Genomic DNA, 19,670 nt, shown 5'->3' on the forward strand with positions numbered 1-19,670 from the left:
CTGTCTCCTTGACTTGTCCGATCTGCCTATCTTCTTTTCCACCTATCCACTCCACCCTCTCCTCCTTGACCTATCACCTTCATCTCCTCCCCCACTCACCCATTGTACTCTATGCTACTCTCTCCCCACCCCCACCCTCCTCTAGCTTATCTCTCCATGCTTCAGGCTCACTGCCTTTATTCCTGATGAAGGGCTTTTGCCCGACAAACGTCGATTTCGCTGCTCTTTGGATGCTGCCTGAACTGCTGTGCTCTTCCAGCACCACTAATCCAGTAGCAGGAAAATCAACGTCGATTCTCCTGATCCTCAGATGCTGCCTAACCTGCTGTGCTTTTCCAGTGCCACAATTTTCATTGTAAACCTGGTCATAGTAATTTATAATGGAAAAGTTGAGACAGAACTGTGATAATAACACACCAGTAGAAAACAATGATTTGCATACAGGGAAAACACATAAGCATAAAATTAACAGTATAGATACTTTCAGATCTCGAGATATTTTGTTACATTTCACATTTATTGTACTTGATTGCATCTTATTTGTTAAGTTCAATGTTTATTGTATCTGATCTATTCCACACATTCTGTTGCTTTAGTACTTGTTTTGTATTTCAAATTTCCACTGGCGTTTTCAGTTTAGCTGGAAGATTGACAAAAGCAGAGGTAGTTTTATTTTATGTAAAGAGACAGAAACAAATCAAACTATGATCAATGATGAGAACAATGTCCAATTCATTATTAAAATCACTTTCAATTTTTCAGATCCAACTGCGAAATCTGACGTGCAAGCAGTTGGCTTTTAAACGATTATAAAATGATATATCTTTTAAAAATAAGCTTCTTTTCAAAACACAATGGCTGCCAAATGATGCATATTGTCGAGAGAGTAAAAGCTACATTTTATCGAAAGGTAACTTCAGAGGGCACAAACCTGCCAAGAGGTAGTGCAAAAACTTAGTCTGGTGTAGTGAAACAGTTTGAAAGGACTTGACAGCACAAACATCCACGAGAAATTATTGGATAATCTGAGAACAATTTGTCAGCACAATAACTGTGTTACTGAAAGAGTGGGAAAGAGCTGGTCAGCAGATGCTTCTTAATGTTGAACAGGTTGCTAGTTGCATTCTTATGGGTTTCAATGTACTTGTTGCTGATATCACTTGAAGCTTTAAATTGTGGCTGCAAGCCAGTAATATGAAGCTGTGGAATATTCGGATCTTTTAGGTGTAGCCTTGGTGAATTGTAGGAATATCGCAATGGAGCAGATTTCTCATGGACAGTTCTAACTCTGTTTGCATCTGTGGCAGGTGAGGATCTGGAATGCTGCATATCTTTAAAGTTCAACATATCAAGACTCAAACATTTCAAATTTACATGGAGGGGATCTCTGAGCATCTGTCGATTGGGCAAAATTAGATGTTTTACGGACATACTCATCTGCGTGATCTTAGATCTAGGCTGTAAACGCTGCTTGTTGACTTTCTTAATTGCTTCAGTCTTGCTAAACTTTGGCACTTCATAATCGTGTTCCACTTGGTCACCTGGGTCAAGTTTGGTATTGTTTTCAGTTTCAGTAGCTTGAGTTGTTTCAGCAATATTATTTTTCATTTCTTGCATTTCATCCCATGCTTTTACAATGCTGGTGCCCAGAACTTTGGGGCTGCTTAATTTCTTTGCTTTTTTACGGCTATAAGAAGAGTAATTCCTTGGCTTGTGATGATGTTTGGAAATGCTGGAAGTTTTTATTTTACTGGAGTTATTGGTATTGTCAACAGTTTTCTCTTTCCCACAAGTGTTGGAACTGCCATGGTCTTGAATATGGTTGGGATCTTGGGAAATATTATGATTCTTTGCAACATTAGGATTGGGAGCTGTGGAATTGTTTAGATCATTGGAATGAATGGGAATGGGAGAATCTTTTGTATGGCTGGGATTTAACAAATTGTTTGTAGTGCTGGAAGAACTGGAATTTGACAGGTCCTTTGCACCGTTGGAATCAGTCAAATTTAAGGGATTTTTTGTGACACTAGAATTATTAGCAGTTAATGAATCATTTGGAGTACTGGAATTATTTGAATCTAATAGATATTTTGCCATGCTGGAATTAGTCGAATTTGATTGACTTTTTGTGATGCTGGGATTACTGGTATTTAAAGAATTGCTTGTATTGCTAGAATTACTATGATTCAAAGGATTTCTTATCGCACCGGAATTCATTGAGTATAATACATTTTTTGTGATACTGAAGTGGTTGGGAATTAAAGAATTCCTTACCATGTTCAAATTATTGAAATTTAACAGATTCTTTGCAATGCCGGTATTATTGAGATTAGGTGGAACTTTGCTCTGAATTGGAAGTAAAGGATTCTTTTCATTACCAAAATAGATGAGATTCTTTATATTGCTAATATTGGAACTCTTTGCAATTGGTAAATTAAGAGGACGTTTTGCAAATTCAGGATTGCTGTCAATTGTGGCAAGTTTTGATTTGATTGGATTGCTGCATAGTTTGGGATAGTCTCTAGTTTTGGCAGATTCGGTGTTAGCTGCTTTATTTACATCATCATTCAGGGCTACTTGGCGGTTTTGTGATGTGAGACCACATATTTTTTGCACGGTTTCAGAGATCTGGGAAATGTTACGCAATCCATTGCTCTGGCTCTTCGGAATAAGTGCCAGTGGTTTCTTGATGCTTGATCCTTCAACGAGCAGATTGATTCCTAAGTAAAGGGGAATGGCCATAGAACACTGTAAAAGAAAGTAAACCAAATTACTTGTAAATGACAAAACAAAGCAAGATCGCACATCAGCATTTATGCTATCATAAAATCCCTGAACATTTGCATTATGGGGATAACAATAAATTATTGGATTTGATGCAAATCCAATTGTGGCAAGTAAAAGATATGTAGAAAATTGGGTAAAATAAATGACAGTTAATTTGATGTTTTCAAAAATCTAGGGATAATCAGAGAAAATGTTAGCACTTATTTTTCCTGAATTTAATCTTGGATTTGCTTAAATGTTCAGTGTGCTTCTTCCACGAGGTTACAGAAACTAGTGGATGGAGGAAGGGTGGAGGTCAGCGAAGTGTCGGGGCAGGAGGAGGTGGGGGAGTTGCGGGCTGTGGATTGCGGGGGAGGGGGTATGGATGGGGGTACAACAGATCTTGGAATAATAAGATGCGTTCAGCACAATTATCAGTCATTGAATCATCTCTGCTCCGAAAAAGCCAATTTAGCTCACGCAGACCATACGAGGTGTAGTGGACAGTGAAGAAGGTTACCTCAGATTACAACAGGATCTTGATCAGTTGGGCCAACAGGCTGAGGAGTGGCAGATGGAGTTTAATTCAGATAAATGCGAGGTGCTGCATTTTGGGAAAGTGAATCTTAGCATGACTTATACACTTAATGGTAAGGTCCTAGAGAGTGTTGCTGAACAAAGAGACCTTGGAGTGCAGGTTCATAACTTCTTGAAAGTAGCATCACAGGTAGACAGGATAGTTTAGAAGACATTTGGTATGCTTTCCTTTCTTGGTCAGAGTATTGAGTACAGGAGTTGGGCAGTCATGTTGTGGCTGTATAGGACATTGGTTAGGAATATTGCATGCAATTCTGATCTTCCTATCGGAAGGATGCTGTGAAACTTGAAAGGGTTCAGAAAAGCCTGGCTTGCTGTATTCTTCCAGCCTCCTGCTTATACCTCGAAGTCGTCAGCCAGCCAACAATTATGATTACTCTTAATGAGTAACTCCAAAGCTTTATAATTAGTGTACCAGTCACCCTGAGTCTCCTGTGAAAAAGTGAAAAAAGTAGAAGGAGATCAGGCAATAAAAAATTTTGGGGAGCAAAAAGAACATTGTCTCAATCCTGTGGACCGGTGGTATTAAACTGTGCTTCCCTACTGCTTATTTCCTCCACCCGTAACTTCAATGTCTTCCTATTTATTTGTGTGTTTAGGGATTTTTAAAAAGGGAGTTAGAGTTTCAACTGGTGGAGTTGTATGTTGGTTGTTCACTGTTTTGTTTATTTATGGCTATAACTTATTTATTTATTGTATATTATTGCATTAACTTATTTATTGCAATAAACAGTAATTTTTGCTGAGTACAGGAACTTGGGCAGTGTTTTCTATTAATCTGATTCCATTAGACAAGTAAATTAGGGACTTTGCGTGCTTTAATTAAATCATTAAATTTGATGGTGACTGGGAGAGGCGAGGTTTCAGAATCAGTGCACTTTCCAAAGTGAATCGTGACAGACTGGAGAATCTGAAATAAAAGCAGAAAGTGCTGGAGAAAAGCATTGAGAGAAACAGAGTTATTATTGTTCAACTTCAGTATCACGTGCTTTCAGAATCCAACATCTGAGTATCTGAGACTCTCAGGTTTAAAGCCGAGAAGATAAGAGATTTTTTTAGATAGTTTCTTCTTCTTTAATCTATTTCCTGTAGCGGTAGGCCACCAACCGGATTATACATTCCTATTTGATTGTAATGTTTGTCCAGTATTCTGAGCAGGAAGCAATCATTTCCCTTTATTTCCCTTTGCTTTTCCCTATAGTCAGTGGCATTTATATTACCTGTTTATACAGAAGCTCAAATCCGCCTGTGTCACAGGTCTTCTCAGTTCTTCGGTCGATAATCACTTTTATTGTATCCTCCTGAACATTGCTGCACAATGTGGCTGTCACTGGTGTTGAAGGTGACATTGTGGGGCTACAATTAATTTCAATCAGCCATGGTTTAAAGTCCTCTCCCAACAGGAAATCTGCCCCGTACAGCTCGAAGCTGTTCTTGCGAGGTTTTACAATGTCCTGCATTACCTGCATGGTATTCACAATTGCCTTCTTCATGCCTGGAGAGATGATATCGTCCCAGATGTTTTCAAAGCCATTTTTGTTCAGATACTCTTTGAACTGGTTACTGGACCACATATTGTCTCTTGGAACTAACGGGTGGCGACTGGAGGAGGCCACAAAGTGTTTTTGGATTGAGTTATTGCACAAGTGAATTGCTCTAAAAAACAAAGAGAGATTTGTTAGCTGCAATAAGATGAACTGCAGTTATCTTTAGGGTGAATGACCATTTACATAGAGGATTTAGACATGACTAACATTGCACAACATAAAGCATTGCTTTAGTATTGTAAGGGAAAATATCTGTAAGATATGTCTGACTTGCAATCTTATGTGGAACAATGAAAAGCTAAAATTCCATAACTGATCATTTCAATCCCAAGCAAAACCTAACAGCTATTGAAAGCATATTTCAACAGATAAATGTGCAGCAAAACTGTCACTCCGCTTTGCATATAATAAGTTGGTAGGCTGCAAAGCATAATTCCCTGATCTGCCATCACTGGACCTGATTTCCACATTTCCAATGAATCTTGGGAACTCATTGCCTTCTCCAACTTCAAATTATAGTCAGTCATATTTAGGTGAGAAAGGAGAAGCTAAGTTCTACAATCCGTTTTAAGTCTCTCTTCCTGCCTGTTTTCCATCAGATGGGGCTGAGAAGAGGGTAAGAGAGTTCAAGTCAAGTTGAAATTTAGGGGTCAGAGTAAGATATTTTGGGAAGGCAATTATCATTAAATTTTTCTCGTTTGTCAGTCACCATTTTCACTCTGGCACAACTACTGTTCATTGCATTGACCTATGGCTGAGCGTCAAAAATATTACAGCCCTTACAACCCAATGTGGCCAACAACCCAAAGTCCCAGTTCTTTAATGGCACTGTCTTCAAGTGCACATGTTCCCCATTTATTACCCTTATTGTTAATGAGATTTCATTCTCAATGAACTACCATTCAAGAGAAATTGCCTGAGTTGTCATGGTGATACATACGTGTCTAGATTGTCCAATGAGAATGCCTGAGATGAGAAGCGTAGATAGCAGTCTTTATAGTACCAGATTGTCACAGGGTTCCAGTCTGTCACTAAAAACCATTGCCGCATATCGAATTTTGTCCCATAAATAAGCAACGGGTGTTCAATGTATTTCTGCACTACCCACTTGCCATCTGTGATGAGAGTTGTCTGGCCATAAACTAGCTTCACGATCTGCTCCAAACGGTTCATGCAGGTGATTCCTGCAGAGATAGACAATAAAAATCTCACTTTCCACCCAACTGAAACCACACTTCAGGCAAATAGTCAGAAAGAGGTGTAGGTTACAACACTGACAGTTGTACTGGAAATATACTCTCTCTACCCTCCAATTGAGGAACAAACTGAGAGACATATTTATGTTTATAAATAAGCTCAAAGAATCACAGAGTAGTACAGCACATATGCAGACTGTGGATACATGGTAGAACTATTTAATATCTCATTTGCTAGAGTCCTGTAAATTTGTTCACATATTTACTTAATTCCCTTTTGAAAGTTACCATTTTGACATCATTTCAATTCGTGCATTCACATAAGTGTCTTAACTCCTGATTCAGTTTCTCTGCTTTACTGAGCCTTCATGACCTACTGCCAATTCTTCCCATCTAGTCCATGAGATCTCCTCCATCACTAACTCTTCCAACCTTCTCCTTCCTACCTCCAAGGCCCTTTCAATCTATGCCCCCTGAGGCCTTAGTGATATTTTATAATGCAAGTCTTGCAATCTCCATCACCATCAGTTCCTTCTGATACACACCCCATCTCAAGGCTCTTTTTATGTCTCCCCACCACTCTAAGACCTTTCCAATCTCTGCCTTTATGGTCTGTCCAATCTCCAAATGACACTTGATCCTACCAATAATCTCCTCCTCAGTGCCCAAATCCTCCATCTACCTCAAGATCTATGATTGTTAAGCTCTCAAGGTATTCACTCCCCCAACCTTCTCCACTCCACGCCTGAAGGCTGGTGTTGAATGTTATCTGGATTAGTGATGCTGGAAGAGCACAGCAGTTCAGGCAGCAATAGTGTGGCTGAGCAGTCTAAGGCACTGGATCCAGATTCCAGTCTTGACAGGGACGTGGGTTCAAATATCACCACGGCCAATTCTGCCGATCAACTCTAATGTTGAATGTTATTTGTTTGACAGGCAAGTATCTTCTCAATCTGGCTGGGAGAATAAGACTAAGCTGTTAATTAGCACCCAACATTCCCATCCTGCTTCCAGGCAAGTGTTTTAGCTGAGGCCTGACCAATATTTTATAAAGGTTTAGCATAAATTCCTCACCTTTGTGCTCTACACTTTCATTTGTAAGGGCAAGGATCACATCTGATTATTTTTTGTAGCCTTTTCAACTTGTGCTGCCACCAAAATTTTGGGTAGATACACTCTCAGGCTCTTCTGTTTCTGCATTCCCTTTAAAATTATATAATTTAGTTTATATTGTTCTCTTATTTGTCTGACAGAAATGTAAAATTTCATGCTTCTCCAAATTAAATTTCATCTGTCATGTTTCTGTCCAGTTTACCACTTTGCCAATGGACTTCTTAAAACATGTTACAATCCTCCTCATTGCTTATTCCACTTCCCAGTTTTGTGCCATCTACAAATGTTGAAATTATCCTCTGTTTATCCAAATCCGGGTAATTAATACATTTCAGAAAGAGCAGGGACTCCAATATGAACCCTGGGCAACACAACTGCTAAAGTTCCTCTGATCTGAAAAAGAAATAGCCTTCAAAACAGAGACTCATTGAAGGACAGATCAGTAATATTTTTCTACAAGGAATATACTGAAGTAATGTAACTTTCCAAACTCAAGAAAAGCATAAAAGATTCTACCGACAGAGTTGAAGCCTTCATATGGTCTGTAACTGATGGATGCATGACAGAAATGTCTTCATGGATATTTGATTTCCTTTACAGAGTGAAATTTTCACAATATATTGTAATGCCTTTGCTCAGTGGCTGTACGACAAATTATTATTGTCTAACTCTGCCGGGGAACCCCCTCTACATGAATGAATCTGTCACTTTTATTCCTCTGGGGTTAATAAGGTAGAACTGGATACCAGTCAATGTGTGGATGTCCATTTTGCAGATTACTAGCACATGGTTCTATAACAGCAGAGAAAATGTAATGAAAATGTACTGTTTCCTGGAGTCTGGAATTTCCCACTTTATTCTTAACGTGGATAAGCGATGAGAAATTCACTGAAGAAACTGTATCCCATGTAACTGCCATGGAAACCATTGCACAAAAGCTTTCACAAAGACGTACAAATTTTTGACATTTTTCTTGGCTTTGAAAGAGCTGATATATTGTATAAATCTGGCTATTTTGTTTTCAGCATGGCAGCATGTCTTTTTTGCTTCTTATGTTTTACAAATACATAAATATAACTAAATATTGTCAGACTGCATGCATTGATTTGGTGACATGATCTTTTCTGTCTTAAGAACTGTTGAGCGGGCATGATAAAATTTGGATAATCTCCCGTGAAAAAAGTACTGCAGTTAAGAAGTTATAAAATCTGTAGTCACATAGCAGTGAATGAAATGCAAGCCTCAATTCATAAAGAATCTGGTTTTGCTTAAGTACCTATTGACTTAACAATTAATACCTTGGCATGAAACTACTCGAAAGGTAACAAGATGCGTCAGTAATGTTAATCTTTCCTTGTAAAAGAGAAATAAAAAGTGTGGCTAAATAATGCTGACCCTCCCATATAAAGGGCATTCTAAAGGTATATTAGTCATGAGATCCTTTCCAATACATGAGATGACCAAGCAATTTATGCTTCCCCTCCTTTACAATACAGAGAACATAGAACTAGATCTTATAGCTTAGTTTCAAGTCATAAAGGTTGCAGGTCACTTTGGATCAGACTCTGTTCTCATACCTCTGCCACGAGACTGGGCTCCAGGTTTCACAATCCAGATGTTCCGCATTCCTTCCATCTTCAGCTGTGTATTCACTTCCTGTAGCTGTTTCAGCATATTTTCACAAACCGCAGCATAGATCTTCCAATTCTGAATTGTTGCTCCCTCACTGAGACAGAGGTATATGACAATGCAATATAAAAGTACAAAAAAAGCTTCCAGATACCAACTTATGCAGGTCTTTACTGTGGCAAGTGGACTGTTGCGTTTTATAGTTTTAGATTGAGAGCATTTTGGAAGCAAACAAAAACTATTTTTTGAGGCTTATTTCTAGATGAAATTTTAACATGTTATGATAGAATATGATGTTTAGTTAATTTCATATTTTAATTATTTAAATTTTTTTAAGTCAACCATCTGGATATGTTATGACACACCTCCATGGCCATTACATCCGGAGGTGGGATTTGAATACAGACCTTCCTGGCCCAGATTTGGGGATTCTATCACTGGACCAGAACAGTCTTTTACTACTGGATTTCTAAATCTCTACGCTTTTTACTTTTGATTTTGCCCTGCAATGTACGCATTGTCCCTTCACTCTCCATCAAAATTAAAATTAAAAACTCACATCAAATTCCAACTTCCTTAAGTTGTGTTATTCTCTTGATTACCAAGTTTCTTGTTGCAATTTTGAGGCAATATATTTACTTATACGGAGGCAGAAGGTTTCGTGGTCAGTAATCTCAAGAAGAATGGGCTTCCCTTCGGTCCTGGTGGAATTTAATGAGAAAGATTGCTTATTGTGTTTGCATTCTGTTCCCCAGTCCCAGGCAGCCAGATCAAGATGCTGGGTATCTGTTGGCATGTTATCCTTGCAGAAAATGGCTGAAATCCGAGGACAAGGGGGTGAGAGTAGGAACTTGAGCTAGGCTTTGGGGAAGGAGGGGTTTGAAGAAACGTTGATGAATCACAGATGCGGGAAATCAGAGAGGAAGGGGCATGAAACTGGGAGACAGGGAGACATCCAAGTGAATTTGTGCGGTAGATTGTGATAGGGTGCCTTGGAGGACGTATGAAGACAACATGGGTGTGCAAGGAGAATGTTAGATTGTGGTGGCCCAGGTTGGACATGATCAATGGGGACGGTAATAGGTTTCCTCAGAAAATCAGTGAAACACTCCCAGTTGTCCCTGGTCCAGACCAGTTCACGTGAGCCACTTAATTGTTTCTTCCACTGGTCCTCACCACTCTGTAGCTGCTCAGTTCCTCAAGAGACTGGAAACCCACCCAGCCCATGTAGAACAGAGACAAAAAAAAATCTGTGATGTACATTTTCATTAAAATATTTTAGAAAAGGTGCTTTCCTCCTGAGGGGAGGTTGATGACTTCCACTATCTTGTCCACCAACAACCCTTGGGTCCCAGTTGTTAAAACTGTACGTTGGTGGGTTTGAGGTGGCTTGGGCTCGTGTTTGAAAATTTCAAAACGTTTTGACTTTTTATCCAACCAAAACTCACCTACACTAAAAGCTAAAATTACCGCATTGTGACTGAAATCTGACACTTTGGTCATGTACATCTCCATAAGTATGTAGTGATCCTATGTTTCAATGGAACCATCATTACTGGTTGAAGACAATTGCCTTGAGCATTTACCTAAATATTTAAAAACTGGCCAGATGTAAATTTAACATTGGTCCATTAAAGCAAAAGGAAGAGGTAGGGAAGGGACAATGGGTTGTAAATTATGTGGTGGGGCCTACTACTGCCTCACCACCCTGACCTGAAGATACCCATCTACACCCTACCATCACTGCCTCCCCAAATCCCACTTCTGCCAAGACTCATGCTGGTTGCACATTCCTTATTCCTCAGATTCAGATGCTGGGATGCTGAACTGCCTCATTCAGATAAATGCTGGGTTTTTTTCTATCACCAAGATTTGCCACACACTAGTGGTGACTAATGATGGGGCAATGAGGGGAATTGCCAGATATGCATCAATTGGAGGGAAACAGTGTACCTAAGAATCCTCTTCTTCCTCCATTTGCTTACTAAGTGAAGGCATGGCTTTTGACTAAGGCCTTCTTTGAATGTACTTCCTCATTAGTTGGGGTTATGTGGTCTATTCATTACGGATTGTATCTTTATAGATGTTGCTGCAGTAGCCGTGCCTTACCATTGCCTCGAATGGTAGGCTTTCCTTTGCTGATCAGAATGTCACCAGGATATTGCCACATACATAATGACCCAAAAGTCAAAAAGAACTGGGTCAAATTCATAGTGGGTTGTTAACTAAAATCTTTATGACACAGTTCATTAACAACTGCAAGTTGATCATTATCCGGCAAAATCATTTCAAACTCTATTGTAAATGAATGTGGTCTAATTAAAGGTCTGAAACATATCTAAGATAAAGACAAGTTCTTTTGTAGCAAGTGATAAGATTGACTCTTAACTGCCTACCAGGCAAGTAGAGATGGGCAATAAATGCTAGCCGAGTATTTGAATGTGTTCATTTGAGTGAATAAAATGCAAGTGCTGTCAATATATTTTACAAACTGACTTCTAAGAAAGGCAACCGACCCTTTCAAAGCAGACATCAAATTATTAGATGGCATCAGCTATTAAGAATTAATCCTGAAGTGTGGAAATTCATGCTTCTAGTTCTGGGTAACAATGCTGCCAGATGAACCAGTTCTACTTACTGAATGACCTCATAGTATTGCTGGATGGTCTCCTCCCAGCATCTTTCTGTCACTGCCGGTGGTGTATCGAGACTCACATCAATGTCTTTGTGGTCCATGGTGTTTAAATATTCCTCACAGGCACGGAGTGCTGTCTCGACTAGTTGAACTGGAACAACACCACCCTTCTTTTGAGTCTGCCTGTGAAAAGCTAAGAAAATCAAAAATGTAGTTTCTATTTGTCACTGTCTGTCAGTAACCAGTTTAATAATTATACTCACAATGAAAAGTAAACTAAAATTTAGTATTACTATTTCCCCTTCTTTTTACTGCAGCTTCTCTACACCCTTATTCTCTCAAGACGACATGGATGCTTTTTTGGAAAACTGTACATTATGTAGGCACCAAGGCCCTATGACATACAATTCTAGTAGCCCTTCTTATATGACCTACGTAGTTGCTTTTATTAGGCATTAGCAGGCATCATAACTAAGCTGATTCTTCTGTACATCTAACATCCTTGTAAGTAAATTTTCAACAGAGTGGGTCAGTGGATAGCAAACAGGTTTTTCTTCCTTACTCAGAGAATATGATATCAGGTCCTGTGCCATCAGTATATAATAAAAATGAAAGAAAAATCATTGCGAAGGTCTGGGTATCATTGGTAAGGCCAACAGTTATTGGCCTTTCCCAGATGTCCATGAGAAGGTGGTGCGAGGAGGACTTCGCAGAGTTGACTGGGTTGGGTGTCTGTTTCACATATTTGAATATGACAATGCTTAGGTCAAAGCCGAATGATCTGTTTCTATTTTTATTACCTTTTCTCTGAGATAGTCCAAATCTGTATGGCTCACCGATGCCCTGCCTTTATTTATGATACAGTCAAGGAGAAACTCTTGCCAACTTCCATTTTCATAAATATTCTAGTTTCGGCATTGAAGCTTTCATTATTGGCCTTTTTTTACCCGTTTTGTGAGTGACTTAGCAACAGTTTTTACAAAGGCATTACCACCTCCACAAGTAGAATAAATTGACTTTTGCAGAATATACAGAACATTCATTTCATCCTTAAACATATCAAATGGTGGGAATTCTTCACACTGCTGGAACAAATTCTACCAACAGTTGTATTTTCATAACAGTCTACTATTGTTAGAATGCATTTTGGGTTTCTCCATGACAACGGATTAGAGTTTGGTTACATATCTCGTAACTCTTCTTCCAATCAAATTAATGTTGCTGTGCAATCAGTTCAATTGTCAACAAAATGTTTTCATTCATTTTGGACTAGATTTGCACAAAACAATATAATTTAAGAGATATGGTTATAAGATATATAGGGTATAAATTATTTGGTTCATCTGGTACTTGTCAATATAATGTTAGAATCTAACTATTAACATTGACATGAGATTAGAAAATAACTAAATTAATAGATAATTGAATAAAGGGGCAATAAATTAAAGATTGCTCAGTGTGGGCATCCTACATCTTGAGTTATCCAAGTCTTGATGAGCAGAAGAGTCCTCCAACATCAAATTCCAGGAATTTTGAAGATTGGAACTCACAATACATTTTTTTTTCAATGCCATCATTCTAATATGCATCGCCATTTGCTAAACTGGCTTTATTGGTACTCAAAATGCCACTGAGGATCTGACATACCACATCTCATCTTCACCTGGCCTCAATGAGTAACATGCTACTTAGAATTTAGAAATTTTAAACATAAATGAAAAATCATGCCAGCATACCCTGAATTAAAATACCTTATGTCTTGTATGTACTATGTAAATGGCTGTGGCACAGGATCAACTAGTTCACCTTAAATAACAAACCAGATGAAAGACTGATGCCATAATTCATAGGAGGTCTTCAGACTCCAACAATATTTAAACGGATAAATCATTACTGGGAAAAGGAATGTTTAGACATTTCTTGCAATCCTATGATAATTTTATGTTTGATACTTTCCAAGTTAAATACAGAATAAAAGTGCATCCATGTTTTCTATGTCCCTAAAAAAAAATTATCTCTACTCTTGGAAGTCCAAAGTGTAGTGGTCTACCATTTTAGCTTTCCACTTCAAAGCCCTTTAAAATGATTCAAACATTTATGCCAAATTGTGAGTTGTCTTTCCACTATTGGCTCAGTCCAGAAGAACTGGATTGAGACTGTCCAAGTGCATTTTACCTAACATCATCATGTTCATCAAAGTAGAGAATATAACACATGAAACTAAAAGGGCCATCAAACGTGATTTTTTTCACCATTCATCTTTTTGGGTCTATTGCTGTCCTGTAAAAATAAGTTTTTGAAAGGTGTATATTTGCTTCACAAAAGAGTCAATATATACAATTGTGTATAATGTTGAAACCCACGCTCACTTTATTTTCTCTGCTTCGTACCACAATGAACTTCAGAATTGCATTCTTTAGTTTGTGTCATCATGAGCCTAAAGGTCCCTTTCTCCTCAATATTTTGTAACAGTGAAATGTGGGACTTCCCTTTCTCTACTACCTTCCATCACAGAAGATCTTGGTGCCTTGTCTCTCCAATCATGTCCTTTGTGAGGCATATCACTCTTCTTCTTCAGTTCCACAACCCACTTCAGTATACTCCGGGCTGCTGTCATTCTGAAATCCTCTGAAGACAATGAAGGATAATGATTAAGACAGTCCATTTGTCAAGCTGAGACAATACGAAGTAGAACAAAGTAGGAGACTCACTTTGGTAAAATTCTGTAATCTATACCATATATGGATGTAAGTTTGCTCGCTGAGCTGGAAGGTTCATTTTCAGATGTTTTGTCACCATTATAGGTAACATCATCAGTGAGCCTCCAGTGAAGCACTGGTGGTATGGTCACTTTATATTTATGTGTTTAGGTTTCCTTGGGTTAGTGATGTCATTTCCTATTGAGGTCATTTCCTGTGGTGATGTCATTTCCTGCTCTTTTTCTCTGATGGTGGTAAATGGGATCCAGGTCAATGTGTTTGGTGATAGAGTTCCGATTGGAATGCCACGCTTCTAGGAATTCTCGTATGTATCTCTGTTTGCCTTGTCCTAACATCATGGAAATGACTGCCAGACTACTCAGACCTCTTGGCATCATGGTAGCCCACAAACTCACCAACACACTAAAAGAGCAGCTCATGAATTTGAAAGACCCTATACAGACAACAAGGAAAACTAATGGAATTTACAAAATACCTTGCAAGAACTGTATCAAACACTACATTGGACAAACAGACAGAAAACTAGCCGCCAGGATACATGAACATCAACTAGCCACAAAAAGACATGACCCACTCTCAGTAGTATCTTTACATGCAGCTGAAGAAGGACACTACTTTGACTGGGACAACGCACCCATCTGAGGACAAGCCAAAGACATGCATGAGAATTCCTAGAAGCATGGTACTCAAACTGGAACTCTATCAACAAACACTTTGACCTAGATCCCATTTACCACCCGCTGAGAAAAATAGTAGCAAATAATATCACCACAGGAAATGACATCACCGATCCAAGGAAACCTAAACATATAAATAAAACGCAGACTATACCACTAGCGCTTCACCGGAGGCTAACTGATGACATTAACTAGTTTGACAACGAAACATCTGAAAATGAACCTTCCAGCTCAGTGAGCAAACTTACATCCAAATCCTCAACCTGAGCTACAAATCTTCTCAAAAATCAGTCTACCATATATTCTTGAATAATAGCTGATTTGTGTATTAGTTGACTCCCAACTTTTGGCCAAAAGATCCAAGCTCTGTCTACTTACCACTGCTTGCTACATCTCCTGCAGCTCAACTATCTCTCTCTTGACAACTCTCCCACTCACAATTATAATGTATGCTTTCATGTCTTTACAATGCCATCTTTATGATGAGCACCTATCTTTTGCTTTATACGTCCTTACTGTACCACAGCTGGAATTATAGATTTCCTACAGTGTGGATGCAGGCCATTCAGCCCATGCCAACCCACAAAAAGGATCTGACTCAGACTCACCTTATCCCTGTGTTTCTCAAGGCTAATTCACCTAGCTTACACACCCCTGGATGCTATGGGCAATTTAGCATAGCCAATCCACCTAACCTATACATCTTTGGACTCAAAGCCCACACTGATGCAGGGAGAAATGCAATCTTGCACAGACACTCACCCAAGGGTAGAATTGAACCCTCATCCCTTATGCTCTAAGGCAGCAGTGCTAACTGCTGAGCCACCATGCTACTGGGGTCAAATCCATTCTCGTGCAAACCTCTTCATTCATGCAAACATGGAATAACACAATTTTGAAGCTGGCTATTTAGTTCCTTGAGTCTGTGTACATTAACACACACTGACAATGTTACTAACTCCTGGAGTGTTACCAGTGTTTCCATTGTGTTCACTCCAATCTGTCTTTTAATATAGTGATAAGATATCAAGAAAAAAATAGTCATTGAGATTGCAATGCAGACAACTAATTGTGCTGCAGCTAGAATATTCAAGATAGTGGAGAAGAAAGTTAGAGCTTGAAAGAAAGTTAACTACACAGTTTAGGTTGATGATTAGGATAAATGAATGAGCATACAGCCATATCAAATCATGAAATACATCAATGAAAATCATCAGAATGCATTCTGAAGGATCTATTCAAATCTTTGCCCTAAAACTAAGGTGGCAAAGTGGCCCAGTGGTTAGCACTGTTGCCTCACAGCACCAGGGACCTGGATTTGATTCCAGCCTCAGGTGACTATCTGCAGGGGTTTCTCCCAAAGATGTGCAGGTCAGGTGAATTGCCCATTGTGATAAGTGCATTAGTAGGGGAATGGATCTGGGTGGGTTACTCTTTGGAGGGTCGGCATGAACTTGTTGGGCCGAAGGGCCGTTTTCCACACTGTAGGGAATCTAATCTAACTAAATGGAAAATATAGGCACCAATAAAGTTCAAAGCCATTCCTAGGTAGTGTGCCAAGCTTTATGAAAAAGAAGCAATTTTGTACTGTGACAGAAAACCAAGATTTCAGTGTCTCCCGTCAGAACCTTATTACTCTCACTGGGATAGCACTCAGGAGCTCAAGCCATACTTTTCCTGGAGTTGTCACACAAAATTTAACTTGTTAATAGAAGTCTATAAAATCGCAAAGCAACTTAATTTTCAGATGCAGTTTCAAAGAAAATGTGGACCAGGTTCCTGTATGTCTTATTTATTTAATGCAAGTAGTCAGACTGAACTAATATGTTGCAGCACCTAGGGTGAAATCTATATAGAAATTGTGCTCAAAGAATGTGGGATATCCAATGCATTTGAAGATACAGAAGATTACTGGTGAAATTATACGACTGATGACATGATTGCCGATGGTGATGATGTTGATGATCCATATAATGATGCAATTCAAGAATTGGACTGGACTGAGCTAATTCATGCTGAGGACAAGAGAATATTTTAATACACGTTGAGTGATACATGGCATTCTTTTCTGTTCTATGTTAAAAACTGAATTAAATTTTGTGGCTTAAATTTAGATAAATTTAGTCAACAGAAACTAATATCTGCCTCCATGGAAGTTATTTATTTGTAAATAAAAATTGTAAGGAGAAAAGTAATTGTTGTTTCTTGTGCAGGGAAAGGTTGACAGAAATAGTCTCCAAATTGGCAGCTCTGAGACCAGTTGATGTGTGCCATCATAAACATTCAGGTAGTGAAATGATGGGAGAGGGTGGATATCAACCTTTGAAAATGTTACTTGTGTTTAAGTCAACACCCTACTTTTTGTAAAAAATTTGGCCTCAGAGATATGACCTTGTATGACAATTTACAGAAATTGGGAGATTATGTAGTTAAAATATTGTCTGAATTTGTAATGAGTCATGCTGCTGAAGCATTAGACAATCTGCACAGACTGAACTCCTTCTATAGCTGTTATAACTCAACGATCCATCACTCTCCTATGTGTTGTTATTTATTATTTTTACTATTTTTTAAAAAAAACATCTGAGACAAGATAATGTTTCCCATCCTTCTCTCCCCTCCTTTGCCCCAATCGACCACCACTATTATCTCCCTGGATTATGACCCTCCTATGTCTAAAAGGGAAGACATACAACATGCTGCTGCCATTTCTTTAGCATAAACAACTCAAGTATTAATGAGATCAATCTATGCATATAACTTCAGAGGATTGTACAATTTTTGTGTTCACAAAATTGTGGGAGTAATCAAATTTTTTTTATTCACAGCTAAAGATTGTTCATTGCTTGCACCACTATCATTATCGATGTATGTAGTTGCTAGGAAACAATGTATTTCATTGCGAGCAAATCACATGTAGATCCCAGAAATTTGATTTGTTGTTTAAATCTGGCATGATTTTAAGTTGTTTCCAATAGGGTAGAAGTGGTATCCTGCTTCACAAGAATCATAAAAATTCAGAAAATATTGCAACTTTTGGTAGCAGACCCTGAAGTGGGTGAAATTATGCTGAGGTGCATGACAAATTATCGGTTACGAATTTTGTTTATCATATTCTGAGTACTGTGTTTGCAGCACAGCAAAGCAATTGTACAGTACTTATTATTTAAAAACATATTAGTTTTTCATATAAGAGAATATTGTCAATTAATTAACAGCAAGAATTCAGTGCAGTAATTTCAGGTAATGAGTGTGAAATAGTTTAGTTTATTCATTTATTTTTATTCATTCATGGGATGTGGGCTAGGCCATTATTTATTGCCCATCCTAATTGCCCAGAGATAATTTAATTGTCAACCACATTGCTGTGGGTACGGAATCACAGAGAGGCTAGATCAGGCAAGGATGGCAGAATTCCTTTCCTAAAGAAGATTAGTGAACCAGATGAGACATTATGGCAATCAATATACAGGTTCCCACCAGGCCAGCTCTTTATTCCAATTTTCTAAAAGTTAAATTCAAGTTTCACCATCTGTTACCCAGGCTATCAGAACATTAGCCTAGGATAATTGGTCAAGTGATATTACCATGAATTCATTACTCTCCGTATGTGTAACATCACCCAAACTCCTCAAAGAGATAAGGGGTTCATAATTCTCTGACTAGAAATCCAGTATTTTCTATGATTAGATTAGATTACTTACAGTGTGGAAACAGGCCCTTCCGCCCAATAAGATCACACCAACCTACCTAAGCGCACCCACCCAGACCCATTTCCCTATGTTTAACCCTGCACCTCACACTACGGGCAATTTAGTATGGCCAATTCACCTAACCTGCACATTTTTGGATTGTGGGAGGAAACCGGAGCAGCCAGAGGAAACCCATGCAGACACGGGGAGAATGTGCAAACTCCACACAGTCACTTGAGGCGGGAATTGAACCCGAGTCTCTGGTGCTGTGAGGCAGCAGTGCTAACTGCTGTGTCACCGTGCCGCCCACTTGTATGATTTGATTTGATTTATTTTTTCATGTATTTATTACAAAAACACTGAAAAGTATTTAGTGTTGCCACTCTCTGGCACCACCTTAAAAATATAGAATATGAAGCCAGAAAAATAAAGCAATAAAACAATATAGTCCTATCTCAATAGAGCTTGGTGGCGTTTGGAACAGCTCCCCCTTCTAATTCAGGCATGGGCCTGGATTTAGGCTCCTCCACCCCAAAGCCTTGAGTCACTGCTGCTAATCTGACAACACTGTTGCAATTGCACTTCACCACTCTACTGAAAGAAAGAGTCAGTGCTCTCCTGTGCCATCTCGCCACAACCAATACCACCACCACTATGAGTTCACACTCGGCTGGCCTCACTGACGCAGCTATTGCCATTGCTGCAGGGTCCTGCGCTGGTACCAAACGGATCTTTGGCCCTGCCTGTGAGTCTGGACCAGGGGATTAACTTTGGGATCTGTGCCTCACTTCCACGAGATGAGACCAGGGGTCCTGATATGTATAATATTATGAAGCTGAGATGCTAATCAAACATATTTGATCCATCGCTTTGGCTGCTCATCTTGAGTTGCTGTTTATGTAAACTGTCCATTGTTATTCTGGATACATATCTATTTCAAGACATTAAAATCAGTTTTGGCATGATGTAATAGGCAATAACTTGCAATGATCATGCTGTGATATTGATGTTAGCTGCAGTAATATAAATGATGAATGGGTCATGCAGAATTGAAGAATTCAATTAACTTTTATTACAGCTTTTGGTATTTACATATGT

At 38.8% G+C, this 19,670-nt stretch overlaps 1 protein-coding gene across 1 annotated transcript in view; it reads right to left on the minus strand.

Moving 5' to 3' along the window:
* Nucleotides 1-527: 527 nt before the first annotated feature.
* The window catches only part of LOC140483669 (tubulin tyrosine ligase 3-like), a 70,152-nt gene continuing 51,009 nt past the window's right edge, over nucleotides 528-19,670 (minus strand). Inside the window, exons 11-16 of the mRNA XM_072582032.1 lie at nucleotides 13,986-14,111; nucleotides 11,487-11,676; nucleotides 8,797-8,945; nucleotides 5,851-6,094; nucleotides 4,584-5,019; nucleotides 528-2,748 (exon numbers count right to left, since the gene is read on the minus strand). Of these exons, the coding sequence (XP_072438133.1) occupies nucleotides 1,057-2,748; nucleotides 4,584-5,019; nucleotides 5,851-6,094; nucleotides 8,797-8,945; nucleotides 11,487-11,676; nucleotides 13,986-14,111 (2,837 nt within the window). The 3' untranslated portion in view covers nucleotides 528-1,056. The remainder of the gene's footprint in view (nucleotides 2,749-4,583; nucleotides 5,020-5,850; nucleotides 6,095-8,796; nucleotides 8,946-11,486; nucleotides 11,677-13,985; nucleotides 14,112-19,670) is intronic.

Source organism: Chiloscyllium punctatum, chromosome 12 (genome assembly GCF_047496795.1).
Source record: "Chiloscyllium punctatum isolate Juve2018m chromosome 12, sChiPun1.3, whole genome shotgun sequence".
In the NCBI taxonomy this organism is placed as follows: Eukaryota; Metazoa; Chordata; class Chondrichthyes; order Orectolobiformes; family Hemiscylliidae; genus Chiloscyllium; species Chiloscyllium punctatum.